This window comes from Lepidochelys olivacea, assembly GCF_965140295.1.
Source record: "Lepidochelys olivacea isolate rLepOli2 genome assembly, chromosome: 8".
NCBI classification, from domain to species: Eukaryota; Metazoa; Chordata; order Testudines; family Cheloniidae; genus Lepidochelys; species Lepidochelys olivacea.
The window spans coordinates 39,173,692-39,188,503 of NC_140418.1; the positions used below are offsets into that span (position 1 = coordinate 39,173,692).

The 14,812-nt window shown below is 56.0% G+C and overlaps 1 protein-coding gene across 2 annotated transcripts in view; it reads right to left on the minus strand.

Moving 5' to 3' along the window:
- Positions 1-14,322, minus strand: part of ARAP3 (ArfGAP with RhoGAP domain, ankyrin repeat and PH domain 3) — a 53,621-nt gene extending 39,299 nt beyond the window's left edge. Inside the window, exons 1-5 of one of the 2 annotated variants that reach the window (XM_084635733.1) lie at positions 14,202-14,322; positions 10,443-11,638; positions 7,532-7,581; positions 6,596-6,669; positions 6,192-6,268 (exon numbers count right to left, since the gene is read on the minus strand). In XM_084635733.1, coding sequence (XP_084491859.1) covers positions 6,192-6,268; positions 6,596-6,669; positions 7,532-7,581; positions 10,443-11,599 — 1,358 coding nt within the window. In that variant the 5' untranslated portion in view covers positions 11,600-11,638; positions 14,202-14,322. Of the gene's footprint in view, positions 1-6,191; positions 6,269-6,595; positions 6,670-7,531; positions 7,582-10,442; positions 11,639-12,659; positions 12,699-14,201 lie in introns of those variants that run through there. The other variant, XM_084635734.1, reaches the window with a different exon arrangement.
- Positions 14,323-14,812: the final 490 nt, after the last annotated feature.

Below are 14,812 nucleotides of genomic sequence, written 5' to 3' on the forward strand. Positions count from 1 at the left end.
GGACTTGTGGCACCTTAGAGACTAACCAATTTATTTGAGCATAAGCTTTCGGGAACTACAGCTCACTTCATCGGATGCATACTGTGGAAACTGCAGAAGACATTATATACACAGAGACCATGAAACAATACCTCCTCCCACCCCATGCTCCTGCTGGTAATAGCTTATCTAAAGTGATCACTCTCCTTACAATGTGTATGATAATCAAGGTGGGCCATTTCCAGCACAAATCCAGGTTTTCTCACCCTCTGCCCCCCCCCCCATACACAAACTCACTCTCCTGCTGGTAATAGCCCATCCAAAGTGACCACTCTCTTTACAATGTGTATGATAATCAAGGTGGGCCATTTCCAGCACAAATCCAGGTTTTCTCACCCCCCCCCCCTTTTTTTTTCCCAAAAACCACACACACAAACTCACTCTCCTAATGGTAATAGCTTATCTAAAGTGACCACTCTCCCTACAATGTGCATGATAATCAAGGTGGGCCATTTCCAGCACAAATCCAGGTTTTCTCACCCCCACCCCCATACACACACAAACTCACTCTCCTGCTGGTAATAGTTCATCCAAAGTGACCACTCTCCCTACAATGTGCATGATAATCAAGGTGGGCCATTTCCAGCACAAATCCAGGTTTTCTCACCCCCCCGCCCCAACTCACTCTCCTGCTGGTAATAGCTCATCCAAACTGACCACTCTCCTTACAATGCGCATGATAATCAAGGTGGGCCATTTCCATCATAAATCCAAGTTTAACCAGAACGTCGGGGGGCGGGGCGAGAGGTAGGAAAAAACAAGGGGAAATAGGCTACCTTGCATAATGACTTAGCCACTCCCAGTCTCTATTGAAGCCTAAATAAATAGGTTTCAGAGTAACAGCCGTGTTAGTCTGTATTCGCAAAAAGAAAAGGAGTACTTGTGGCACCTTAGAGACTAACCAATTTATTTGAGCATGAGCTTTCGTGAGCTACAGCTCACTTCATCGGATGCATGCCGTGGAAACTGTAGCAGACTTTACATATACACAGAGAATATGAAAAAATACCTCCTCCCACCCCACTGTCCAGCTGGTAATAGCTTATCTAAAGTGATCATCAGGTTGGGCCATTTCCAGCACAAATCCAGGTTTTCTCACCCTCCACCCCCCACACAAATTCACTCTCCTGCTGGTGATAGCCCATCCAAAGTGACAACTCTTTACACAATGTGCATGATAATCAAGTTGGGCCATTTCCTGCACAAATCCAGGTTCTCTCACCCCCTCACTCCCCTCCCAAAAACCACACACACAAACTCACTATCCTGCTGGTAAATAAATAGTATCCGATTTGCAAATGAATTCCAATTCAGCAGTTTCTCCAGAGAGAACTGGAATTGGAATTTCTCCAAATGCTGAATTGGAATTCATTTGCAAATTGGATACTATTAATTTAGGCTTAAATAGAGACTGGGAGTGGCTAAGTCATTATGCAAGGTAGCCTATTTCCCCTTGTTTTTTCCTCCCCCCTCCCCCCCCAAGAAAAATTCTTTTTGTATTTAAACTAACCTTAGTCAGATCTGGGAAAGCATTACAGGATCTTATGATGAACCCAGCTGGTGTGTACAAGTAAGCTCTGTAGCCACTCCAGATCTGGTAGAGAAGAACATGACACCCTCCAACCTCCATCCACCTCAAGTAAAGTCTGTGGGGGGGTGGGGGTGGGGTAGATCATCTGCTAAATCTGACCAATTTTCAGAGTAACAGCCGTGTTAGTCTGTATTCTCAAAAAGAAAAGGAGTACTTGTGCTCAAATTTATTTGAGCACAAGCATCCAATGAAGTGAGCTGTAGCTCACAAAAGCTTATGCTCAAATAAATTTATTAGTCTCTAAGGTGCCACAAGTACTCCTTTTCTTTTTGCGGATACAGACTAACACGGCTGCTACTCTGAAACCTGTTAATCTGCTTATGAGACCCTGGCACCCATTGATCAGCTAAACCATACTCATGCAGTAGTAACTCCCTAGGACTCAGGGGTTCTCACTGTTACACACTGTGTGTACCTGGCACTAAATGAGGGCAGCAGATCTTCAACTTAGATTCTTCTGTTCCAAAGGCACAGGCCCCTAATTCTTGAGCTGTAGGATAGCTTTCATTGGTTAATGGCTGGCTATAGGGAGCTGATGACATGCAGCCTTTGACACCATCCAGTACTAGCTGGTTCATTACCACACACATATTTGTGGCCATGTACATAGTCATCTCCTCCATGTAAAGAACATAAGACAAGACCGCTCTGATGATTGGAGGCCATGACAAATCATCTCATCTTTGTTCTTTTGATTATTGTTTATGTCACCAAGGCTCTTTGATCCCACATGTACCTAGCACATTCCTCTCTATATATTTTAAAATATAATCACCCAGCTTCAAGGACACGGACAGAGTCAATACTAGACACTGAGTCTCCCTATGCCGCTCAACATCAAGGAGTATCGAAATAACTCTGCTCCAAATACTGAACATATTCATGGGGGCTTCCCTCACAGCACTAGCTCAGAGAGGGAGAAATTCACCCCTGTGCAGAGACCAGCATGAAGAGGACGTAAATGAAGCCAAAGTGCGGCACAGATCTTGGACTGGCCTGGGCCACAAAGTTTTAAGCCGGAAATGAACATTCACCACTTTCCAGGTGTCTGGGTCTTGGGTGTATCACTGCAGAGATTTAGGTAAAAAGCAGTGACTTGGCTTCATAGAATCATAGAATATCAGGATTGGAAGGGACCTCAGGAGGTCATCTAGTCCAACCCCCTGCTCAAAGCAGGACCAATCCCCAACTAAATCATCCCAGCCAGGGCTTTGTCAAGCCTGACCTTAAAAATCTCTAAGGAAGGAGATTCTACCACCTCCCTAGGTAACCCATTCCAGTGCTTCACCACCCTCCTAGTGAAATAGTGTGTCCTAATATCCAACCTAAACCTCCCCCACTGCAACTTGAGACCATTACTCCTCGTTCTGTCATCTGCTACCACTGAGAACAGTCTAGATCCATCCTCTTTGGAACCCCCTTTCAGGTAGTTGAAAGCAGCTATCAAATCCCCCCTCATTCTTCTCTTCCACAGACTAAACAATCCCAGTTCCCTCAGCCTCTCCTCATAAGTCATGTGTTCCAGTCCCCTAATCATTTTTGTTGCCCTCCGCTGGACTCTTTCCAATTTTTCCACATCCTTCTTGTAGTGTGGGGCCCAAAACTGGACACAGTACTTCAGATGAGGCCTCACCAATGTCAAATAGAGGGGAACGATCACGTCCCTCGATCTGCTGGCAATGCCCCTACTTATACAGCCCAAAATGCCATTGGCCTTCTTGGCAACAACGGCACACTGTTGACTCATATCCAGCTTCTCGTCCACTGTAACCCCTAGGTCCTTTTCTGCAGAACTGCTGCCTAGCCATTCGGTCCCTAGTCTGTAGCAGTGCATGGGATTCTTCCGTCCTAAGTGCAGGACTCTGCACTTGTCCTAGTTGAAGCTCATCAGATTTCTTTTGGCCCAATCCTCTAATGCATCTAGGGCCCTCTGTATCCTATCCCTACCCTCCAGCATATCTACCTCTCCTCCCAGTTTAGTGTCATCTGCAAACTTGCTGAGGGTGCAATCCACACCATCCTCCAGATCATTAATGAAGATATTGAACAAAACCAGCCCAAGGACCGACCCTTGGGGCACTCTACTTGATACCAGCTGTCTACTAGACGTGGAGCCATTGATCACTACCCTCTGAGCCCGACAATCTAGCCAGCTTTCTATCCACCTTATTATAGTCCATTCATCCAGCCCATACTTCTTTAACTTGCTGGCAAGAATACTGTGGGAGACTGTCAAAAGCTTTGCTAAAGTCAAGGAACAACACGTCCACTGCTTTCCCCTCATCCACAGAGCCAGTTACCTCGTCATAGAAGGCAATTAGATTAGTCAGGCATGACTTGCCCTTGGTGAATCCATGCTGACTGTTCCTGATCACTTTCCTCTCCTCTAAATGCTTCAGAATCGATTCCTTGAGGACCTGCTCCATGGTTTTTCCAGGCACTGATTTTTCCAGGTTCTGTTAGCAGGGCAGGACAATGACCTGGTGTTTGCTAAATGAATCAATGGGAAAAGCCTTTTTTTTTTGCCATGCTAAGGGGCTACCAGAAGTAAAGGAAAGTTAATTTAAAAATAAGTATTGGATAGTGAACCTTTAAATTCTGCTGGGATTTACCTGGTGCGGGAGGGGCTAATTTAAACTCCTGAGACTTTCTGATGCGCCGAGGGAGAGAAGTGGATTTCTGAATGGGAAGATACGGTTGGCTAAGTAAATTCTACAGAAAGCAGCATTGCCTCGATCTAGTTAACAAATGAAGGTGTGATTCTCCGACAGAAGAGCTGAGGGGAAATAAGAGCTGGTAACAAGCAACAGTGATACCCATGAAGGAGAAAAATGAAAAAAAATCTAATGTCTGTGAGAATCATTTTAATCTGATCTGAGTCCCAAAGATTGAAATGTTCTAATCATAATTGTGCGGATTTTGCATGGTGTCACAGGGCAGTTACTACATGGTAGTTTGCAGAGTTACTGTTATTCCTAAAATAATTAACAGATTTACGTGCTGTGACCGAGTGGGCATATTTTTATGAGTCCTGTTTGTGCCTCAGTTTCCCCTATGTACTGCACTGTTACCAAATGAGTGGAAGGGGACTGTTTGCTCTCAGGGCAGGTTGACACATACAGGTGTGGGTGTCACCTACTGTCTGGGCTTTAGTCTCCAGAAGGGAGCATCTGAGAAGGCAGTGGCAAATCCAATCACTAGGACGTTGGCACCTAGCAACCAACAACCCAGAGGGGAGATGGATTTCCATGCCTCTCCTTAGGTAACATGCACAACAATCCCTCAAGTTGGGATCAAAAGACTGGAGAGATGGGGAATAAGAGCTGGCTGCTGTAAGGAGTCAGGGCTCCCAACTGGTATCTGAGGAAGGAGATCAGACAAAGGGACAGACCAAGCTTGAACCAAGGGGTTCCCTACAGCTTGGCTGGGCTCTAGGCTGACCAGAATGGACTATGTGTTAACCTTCATTTCTCTGTACTACCATAAGGCCTTTCTGTGCTGTGTGCCAGTTAACAAGAAAACCCGACTGTGTCGACAGCACTGGGTGAGCGTCACTGCCAATGCTGGGCGAGGTGCATTGATCTCTGCAGAGAGGACTGGTCTCCATTGGGGTCGTCTCAGTTGGACTCGCTGAGCAGAGCTCATGGGGTGCAGCAGGGGGGCTGGAGCCCCAGAGGTCCAGTCTGAGGAGACAGTGAAGCCACGTGGCTGATCGTGGGAGAAGAGTGAGACCCCAGGGGTCTGGGACACTGAGGGGTTCCTCCTAGACACTGTTACACAGCTGGGAGTGTAGCCCCAACCCTGCGGATCCGTGACATGCCCATGCTGTGCTCAGAGCGTGAGTGATGTCATTTTGAGAAAACTAAATCCTCTGCATTTTATACATAAGAGCCTGAATCAGGACTTCAAGTGCAAACTTCAACCCTACTCTGAGGTCGCGATCGATGCTTCTGCCTCTACATTCGGCCCCAGCCCCCTGCAGCTACCATCACCCTGGCACAGGCCACCTGCAAGCCAGCATGAAGCTCAGGAGGAGCGCGCTGAGGACACTAACAATGGCTGAGAGGAAAAACGCGTGTGACACCCAACCAACCCCTGGAGCATCTGGCTAGCCAGGGAACAGCTTCCCTGCAGAATCCTCTGTGAGCATGTGGTCCCTCTGAGCTGCAGTGCCATGCCTTGCCAGGAGTACTGCTCTGCCCTGTACATACCAGGGGCTGCTGGTGCATGGCATGGCACGACTGTCTCACCCCAGCTAATGGTGAGAGAAGGAGCACATCCAGCTGCAAGGGACATACAACAAACACCAGTTCCAGCCTCGCCCACCTTGGCATCCCCACCTGCTCCTCCATGCAGCCAGGTTCTCCCCACACACGGAAGGAGCAACTCCCTCAGTCAAACCAGACTGACCCTGGCTTTCCTTGCCCTCTATTGCCCCAGCAGCAGACACCTCTCCCCAAAGCCTGGAAACTACCATCCAACCTGCTTCTCCTGCCCCCTGGGAGCATAGAGGCTCCACGGAGCAGGTTTGGGGCCAGGGGCTATGGGCAGTGGTGCTTACCTGGGCCTCTCTCTCTCCAGCTCTGGGAAGTGCTCTGGCACCGCTTCACAGTCTGGCACAGCGGGGATCCCTGTGCTCTGAAAGAAGACCCTGGTGAGAGCTCTGCTCCATAGCTCTGTCTGCCCAGGCCACCCGCCCCTCAACCTCAGGCCTCCTTGGACTGCCTTCCCCTGCATCAGCCAGTGCCCAGGAGCCAGGGCCTACCACCACCCCATCACCTGGCTCTGCCAGGGCCTGCACTCTGCTGAGCAGCCGAGGCCCGTGGTCCAGCACACACTGCTGCGAGGTGCAGCCAGAGGGAGCGGAAGCCGGAGCGTGGCCTCACTCCTATTTCATCCAGACTCGAGGCAGGAGCTGGGCCCAAACATCCCCGCCCTCCAGCCTGCACTCTTGGTGGCCCTCACCTTCTGCTCCCAGGCAGGGAGCCCACGTCCAAACACGGCCTCACAGTAGGGACTGATGGGGTCCTCGGCAGGCTCTGCGGGCACAGACACAGCAGGAGAGGCAGTGAGCTGCCAGTCAGAGCTCTGCTGGAGATGAGGGGCTGGGGGCCCAGGGGGGATGGGGATGGGGTGGGGGCCCCGCAAGAGCAGGAGAAACCCCCCTTGTGACTCTATCCCTCAGCACTTGGGCACTGCTGTGGGAGGCAGGAGGGCCTGGCGTGGGACACAGGGCACGCCGTTCACCCCCCGGATGTCCCTGACGCCAGCAGCTCTCACAGGAGCACAGCCCAGCACTGGGGGCAGCGCCGCCTACCCTCAGCGCTTCCCAGCGGGGCGGTCCAGGCATGTGTCTGGGGACAAGCCCCTTGCTAGACAGAGAACCCAGGAGTCACCCTCCGGACTGGACAGAGGCCGCCATGGAAGCAGACACCACTGGGTGGGTTCTGGGGGGCTGGCAGCTTCCAAAACCATAGAAAGACACAGACCCCAGCAACTTCCCTTTGCTCTAGCAGTGCCCTCACCCCCATCCATGTATGGGCACCAAACCCCCATTCTAGCAATGCCCCACCACCAAACCCCTATGGGCCTCAACTCCTCGCATTCTAGCCATGCCCCCCATGGGCCTCAACGCCCACCCAGCCCTAGCAGTGCCCCAGCCCCCATATGAGCTCCCAACCCCTCCCTACCCCATTCCCCTATTGCCCACTCCATCAATGCCCCACCCCACCATCCCTGTATGGGCCTCAATCCCCTCCTACTCTACTAATGCCCCCAAAAGGGCCAACCCCCCAACTCTATTCATGCCCCTGCACCACCCCCATCCCCGGGAGGAGGCGACACGGGGGCCTTCAGGGGGACAGGCTGTGCACGTAGAGCGCCACAGCCCCCAGCTCTCACCTGGCCTCTGTGGGATGGGGGGCAGGTCCAGGCTGGGCCATCTGGGAGAGCTAGGAGAGCAGAGGAAACACGTCAGAGCCTCGGGCAGCAGGGTTACCACCTGGCACCCTCTAGAGTGGGGTCTGCGCTTGGGGCAACCCTGCCCGGGATGCGCTGCCCAGACAGGGAGCAGCAAGGCAGCGTGGGCCAGAGGAAGGCCCAGTACTGGGCTCGGGGGAGGGAGCTGTGGAGCCTGGTGCAGAGTGCTACTCAGTGTCTACAGGGAAATCTCCCAGGGTGAGGGGAGGGCTCCAGCCTCACAGCCGGCAGGGCCCTTGGGAGAAGGGCTGGCGCTTGCACCCGCTGTCTTCCCCCAGCCTCTGATTGCACAGGCCGGGCTGGCGGTGGAGGGGCTTCCTGGTTCCTGCCATGGGAGCAGGGCTGCTCCCCTCCTCAGTGCCACCACGGGGGAGCCTGCGACTGGAAGGAGTGCTCCCCTCCCCAGTGCTGCCACGGGGGAACCTGAGACTGGCGGGGAGCTGCTCCCCTCCCCGGCACAGCCACGGGGAAGCCTGTGACGGGGGCTTGGGTTTGAAGGCTTCTTTCTCCCGGATTTCCCATCAATCCTAGACTGCAACGAGGGTTGTCTGGAGGGCAGGGCCTCGGCCTGTCCAGACAGCCCCCTCCCCCACCCCGCCCCCAGCTTTACTTTCCTAGCTCTCCAGTGGGATCAGGCCATTACTGCTGCCCACACCCGAGGCCTGGCACTGATGCTTCAGATTCCCTCCCCTGGTGGGCCTGCCCCAGCCACCCAGCTGTTGGCCACCAGCTCTAAATCATCAGCCAGGCCTTCTGATGCAGCAGCCTGGTGCTGCCTGCCCCACCTCACCCCACTCTACCCAGCCCAGCACTGCCCACTCTCCACGGCACAGTAAGGCACAGGCAGGCTCCCTGCAGACGAGCCCTGGGCTCCTCCTAAGCCCCAGGCAGTGTGCCAGCTGCCAGGAGGGCACGTGCATGCTGCATCGGGACTGTAGGTAAAGGCATTCCCCAACTAGCTGTGATCTAGCTAGACAATTGCAGTAGGCCATGGCAACCCGGGCAGCAGCATGGGTGAGCCACCAGAATATGCATGCAGGGTGCTGGGCAGTACTGGACCCAGACAGCTGGCCCACTATTCCACCACAGCTACACTGCTATTCCCAGGGAGCAAGCTCCATCTCAGCTAGCGTGGGCAGGGGAACACACCCGGGAGGCAGAGCCTGTGTCCCCAGGTGAGCGAGGAGGGGACCGGGCATGGAGCAAGGAGTGAGGGAGATGACGAGAGCCCTACCAAATTCACGGTCCATTTTGGTCAAATTCACAGTCACAGGATTTTTTAAATCATTGATTTCAGCCATTTAAATCTGAAATTTCACAGTGTTGTAATTGTAGGGCTCCTGACCCAAAAAGGAGTTGTGGGGGTGTTGCAAGGTTATTTTAGGCAGTGAGGGTTGTGGTACTGCTACCCTCACTTCTGCGCTGCGGCTGGCGGCGGTGCTGCCTCCAGAGCTGGGCAGCTGGAGAGCGGTGGCTGCTGGCCGGGAGCCCAGCTTTGAAGGCAGCACCGCCGCCAGCAGCAGCGCTGAAGTAAGGATGGCATGGTATGGTATTGCCACCCTTACTTCTGCGCTGCTGCCTGCAGACGTGGCCCTCAGTCAGCAGCCGCCACTTTCCAGCAGACCAGCTCTGAAGGCAGCAGTGCAGAAGTAAGGGTGGCAATACTGCAATCCCTGTAAAATAACCTTGTGACCCCCTCCTCCCCCGTAACTCCCTTTTGGTTCAGGACCCCCAATTTGAGAAACGCTAGTCTCCCCCCAAAATCAGAATAGTATAGGGTAAAAGCACACACAAGACCAGATTTCACGGGGAGAGACCAAATTTCATGGGCTGTGATGTGTTTTTCATGGTCATGAATTTGGTAGGGCTCTAGAGATGACCCAGCCCTCCCCATCCTGCCACAGCCCCTGCACTATGACCTGACCATGGGACCCTGAGCCCTCCCCAACCTGGTCCGGCCCCTTGCACTGTGACCCAGTCACTGGGCCCTGAGCCCTCCCCAGCCTGGCCCCTGCACTGTGACAAAGCCACGGGCCCTGAGTCTTCCCCAGTCCCCTGTGCTGTGACCCGGCCATGGGCCCGGATCCCTCCCCAGCTTGGCCCCCTGCACTGTCACCTGGCCACATGACCCCGAGCCCTCCCCAGCCCCCTGTGCATTGACCTGGTCACTGGACCCTGAGCCCTCCCCTGCCTGGCCCAGCCCCCTGCGCTGTGACCCAGTCAGGGCCCTGAGCCCTCCCCAGGTGGGTCCCTGAGCTGTGACCTGCAGGCACAGTTCCTTCCTCTTTTAACCTCTAGTAACTGGATCCTGGAACAACAGCAATGCTGCCCACTAGCCACAGGAACCTCCACTGCTCCTGAGCCAGCCCCAAAGTAACCTCAGCAAGTCCCCTTCTGCCTAGAGGCCCGCAAGACCCAGCAGATCCCTTCCTCAGGGCGTAACCTGCGCTCAGGGCCCAGCACTAGCCTGTCCCCCAAGGCGTGAGAGATCCTGGCCTGGCTCATCCATGCTGTGCGCCTTGCCGCAGGGCTCTCCTCATTTCTGACCTCAGCACAGAGGAGTGCTGTGAAAGGGGCTTTGTTAGGGTCCATGCACACCCTCCACCCCCTTCCAGAGGGTTGGGAGCTGCAGTGAAACGGGGCCTGGGGCTGTCATTTAAGCCAGATGGTTGCACTGCTGGACAAGGCTCTAAGAGGAGACCTAAGCAATGTCTACAGGAAACATGAGGCGCACAGCAGGAGTTCGGCCTGCCCTGCCCTGCCTGAGCTCTGCCCCTTTTCCTGCTTCCAGGTAGAGGGCAGACCGTGGTGCTAGGAGCAGGCTCACACTTACTCAGGCTTCTCTGCTGGTGTGGTCCCTTGCTGCGCGGCTGAGTCCAGTGGCCATGGGGTAGGTCGGTTCCTCGCAGGCTCCTCATCCCCTGAACACCCAGCTGGTTGTGAAGGGGGCTCTAGTCCCTCATAAATGATATTCGAAACCATCTCCATCCTGCCCCATGCAGAGGCTGGCTGGGAGGGGGCGCCCGGGGCTGGCGAAGGCTCTCTTTGCGCGCTGGCAGCAGGGCTGGTTGGAGCAGACCGTGGGAAGCTGCACAGCGAGTGGCTCATCCCTGGGCTTGCGGGGCTGCAATCAGCTGGCTGGATCCCATGGCCGAGGCATGGAGAGACACCGGGGATGGAAGGGGAGGATTTTCCACACCCAGCCTGGATCTCCACATTATCCAAACCCACTTCAGCCACCCCAGCCCGTGGTGCTGGCATAGGCTCCAGAGCACTCTCCCTACCCACAGGCTGGGGGGCCTGAGGGCCTGCTAAGCCTCTCTCTCCTGAGCCGGCCTGCTGCTCCAGGGTGAACTCCGAGCGCCCAAGATCCATGGAGCTTTCCCCTGGCACAAACCCCTCGTGTACAATGAAAGCAGCAGAAGGCCCCTCACAGCCAGGTTTGCGTGTTGGCACCGATGTCCGTGCCAGCGGCGTGGGCACCAGGCCCTGCTCTGGCCTCACTGCTCGGCTAGGGCGTTGGAAGAACGTCCTGGGCTTGGGTACCGGCTTGGCAACGGGTGGAGCAGGCTGCCTCTCCAGAGATTGGTTTTGGCTGGGGCCAGCTGAGCACTGGTGGTTCCCAAGCCCATCAATGGCTGCTACTGGGGCTCCATTAGCAGTACTTGTACCATTGTTCTCCTTGCCTGCTTGGCACACTCTGGGCACTTCCAGGGGCTCTGTACATGTGCCAGGCTTGGCACAGGCATCTCCTGCCACGGGCCTGCCTTTGTCTTGCACCAACAGCTGCGTCTGCTGCACCAGACTCAGGATCCTTTTGCGGTGCCCAGTGGCAGTGATGCCGATCCGCTGCAGGTCCTCGTTACCCAGGGAGACAGCATCTCTGGTCACTTGGTACCCATGCTGCTTAAAGGTTTCCTGGTATCTCTCCAAATGGATGGTGGCCAGCCAATCAGCGATGTCACAGTCGGCGTCGCACGGGGAGAACATGGCCTGCGGACCCCCACCAGGGGACTGTCAAGCCATCATCTGAGGAAAGAGAAGAGAGAGGTTGCCTGAGGAGACAGGAGGAGATGGCAGTGCCACAGAATAGCCAGAAGGCCCAGTGCTTGGAAGAGCCTGTAGGATCCATGCCCACTCCAGCGCTTTGCTAGGACACCCCTCTGAGCTCTGACTGCTCTGCTCCCAGCTCCGTTAGAACCTGCCATGGGCAGTCAGTCACTCACATGGGCAGTCAGTCACTCACTGCCAGAGGGTGTGAGTGCTCTGAGCAAGGGTCGGAGCATCAATTGCCAAACCCTGCCCCAAGCCTTCAAACCCTGACCCCCCTTTCATCTGAGAGGTCACGACCCCAGCCTAGGCAGGAACCGTCCCTCGCAGGCTGTGAGGGTCTCACACAAACACAGGCTTCCAGCTCCCGAGACAGAGCTGACTCGATTAGACATGGGGTTGTCCCTGGCCAGACAAAAGCAAGCCCTGTCAATGGGCATCACTGACTCCATCCCTGCTAGCCCCTCCTCAGGCAAGTCAGACAGAGGAGCCAGTGCCTGACTCCGGCTGGGATTTGTGCTTTGCTGGTAGGGAGGATATTGGGCCATTTGCTGTATCCAGAATCTCAGCCCATCCCTTGAGCAGGGGGACCAGGGAACTCAGATACCCATGGTGCAGCTGCCCCCCCCCCCCCGGGACGGTTCTCTGATGCTGGCTGGCTTGGGGAGGGCTCTGCTCTGCTACTGGAAGGATAGCATCAGAATCTCCCTGACGGTAGGGAGGGCATGGGAGAGGTCAGCATGACTCATAGGCAAGCCCAGGGAGACAGCATCTGGGACACAGCCCCCAGCCACACGCATTCCAGGCAGACAGGCTCCCAGCTGTGCTCCCCACACTGCCTGGGGAGATTGCCCACGCAGCTTGGAGGGGCAGCCCCTCTCCCTTCGGATAAGGGCCTCTCTCAGATACCTTGGGACTCTGCAGGACTGGGGCCTGCGTGTCTGTGCAGCACCCAGCATGACGGGGCCCTGATCCTGCTTGGGGCTTCCATAACACAAACCATAATAACACCAGCTCTCCTCCGCCCCCAGCTCAGGGCTGCCAGCAGAGCTCCCTCCATCCAAGGTCCCAGGACAAAGCTCAGGAGCCCTGTCTGCAGCACGATGAGGTTGCTGTGAGGTCCTTTTCCCATGAATCATACTGCTCTGTATCAAGCCAGCTGCGCTGACTCCACAGCCACCAGCAGGGTTTCCAGTTCCTCCATTTCCCCCTATTGTTCAGGGCAGACTTCCTTCCTTCCTGCCGCTCACATTCTCCCACGCAGCCCCCTCCCGCCTCCCCGGAGCCCTGTCGTCCATGCACTGGGAATGTGCGGCGCTGGGAATGGGTAGGTGCGCCTCTGTGCACAAGTGTGCACTGGTGTGTCTGCGATCATGTGATGTGTGAGGCTGTGAGAGTCTGTTGGTGTCCGCAGCAGCTTGGTGCAGATGTATTTGTGTGTGTGCAGTTGTGGTGAGAACAGAGGATACATTAATCTGTCCAGAACCAATTAGCTAAAAAACGTGGTATGCCAATTAACCTGGAAAGCTCTCCCTGTCACAAGCAGGAAGCACAGCTGTTTACGTGTAGGACCTACACTAAATGCCATGAATGTTTTTAATGCCATTCAGTTTTGGAAAAGTGCCCAGGCTAGAGCAGGCCTTTACATCAGTGGGAACATTTGCCACGACCCAGGCTGCACAGGCACTCAACCATCTGGACCTTCGCTGGCAGGCCCACTTCTGCAGTATGGAAAAGGAAACCTAGTCTGCGGAGGTGGGGCAGTAGCAAAGCAGGGTCCCAGGCCTGCCTGTGGCTTTATAATCGCACCTTCCTAACAAAACAGCCGCTCTCTCCTCTGTCAGCGGAGGAGGGCCCCAAACAACAACTAGGCAGAGACTGAGCAGGGCAACGGCGATCCGGCCAAGCAGCCATGGGGACCAGAAAAGAAATATTTACCTGTAGGAAGCCCCCTCCCTGCCATACCAGGCACCAGAGGGCACTGGCTGGCAGAGCCGGGGGTTTCTCAGCCACCCAGTACCAGGTGCCAGGGGGCATTGGTTGGCAGGGGGGATTCTCAGCCCCCTGTACCAGGCACTAGGGGGCATTGAGTGGTGGGGGGTTCTCAGGCCCCCTAGTACCAAGTGCTAGGGTGCATAGACTGGGGTGGGTTCTCAGATCCCTGGTACCAGGGTGAATTGGCGGTGGGGAGGAGAGAGGAGAGTGCACTGGAAGCTGACTGCCTCTGCCAACTGTCCAACTGAAAGAGAAGGTTTCCTGCAGACCGAAGAACAGAACCCCCCGCCCCTCGCCCGGCTACCCGAGCTCACGGAAACCCAAGCGGGAAGCGATCCGCGCCAGTCACCGCTCCCGGCCGTTAACTCTGGAGCCGAGCGATGTCGAGTCCGAGGATAGCCGCCCCGTTCGCGCTGTCAAAGCCGAGCCCCAAAGGGGAGCCGAGTCGGCCCGGCCCCGCGGACCCCTCCGCGCGGCCGGCCCTGCCTGGCAGAGCCGCTGCCGCGGGCGGTGCCCTGCGCCCCGTCCAGTCCCCTGAGCCCCTCACCTCTCGCCCTGCAGCGCCGTCCGCTGTGGCCAGCGCGGCCGCCAGCCCGGGCCGCTCCCCGGGCACAGGTCTCTGCGCCGCTCCCCGGGCTCAGAAGAACTGCGGCTGGGGCTCGACAGCGGGACGCGACTAAGCGCCCTCCCCCGGCCGGCCGGCCCCTCCCCTCCCCTCGCCGGCACTTCCTCGCCATCCACCGGCTCCTGTACCCCTGCCCCCACCCCGCACTGCCCTTGCCCCCTGCCCTGGCACTGCCCCCTGCCCCCCCATCACCCCTGCCCCCTCCCTCCCTGGCCACTACCCCTGCCCCCCCTGCATTGTCCTGCCTCCCTCCCTCCCTTACCACTGCCCCCTGCCCCCCCTGCATTTCCCCTCCCTCTCCCTTTCTGGGCACTGCCCCCCACCCCACCCCTGTATTGCCCCTGCTCCCTCCCTCCCTGGGCACAATCCCCTGCATTGCCCCTCCCCCACCCTTCCTGGGCATGCCCCCCCCCGCATTGCTCCTGACCTTCCCTCCCCCCAGCACTGGCCCCTCCCTCCCTGGCACTGTTCCCTGCCCCTGTCCTTCCTCTCCCATCCACTAGCCTCTGCCCTTGCCCCCACCCTCCCCACAT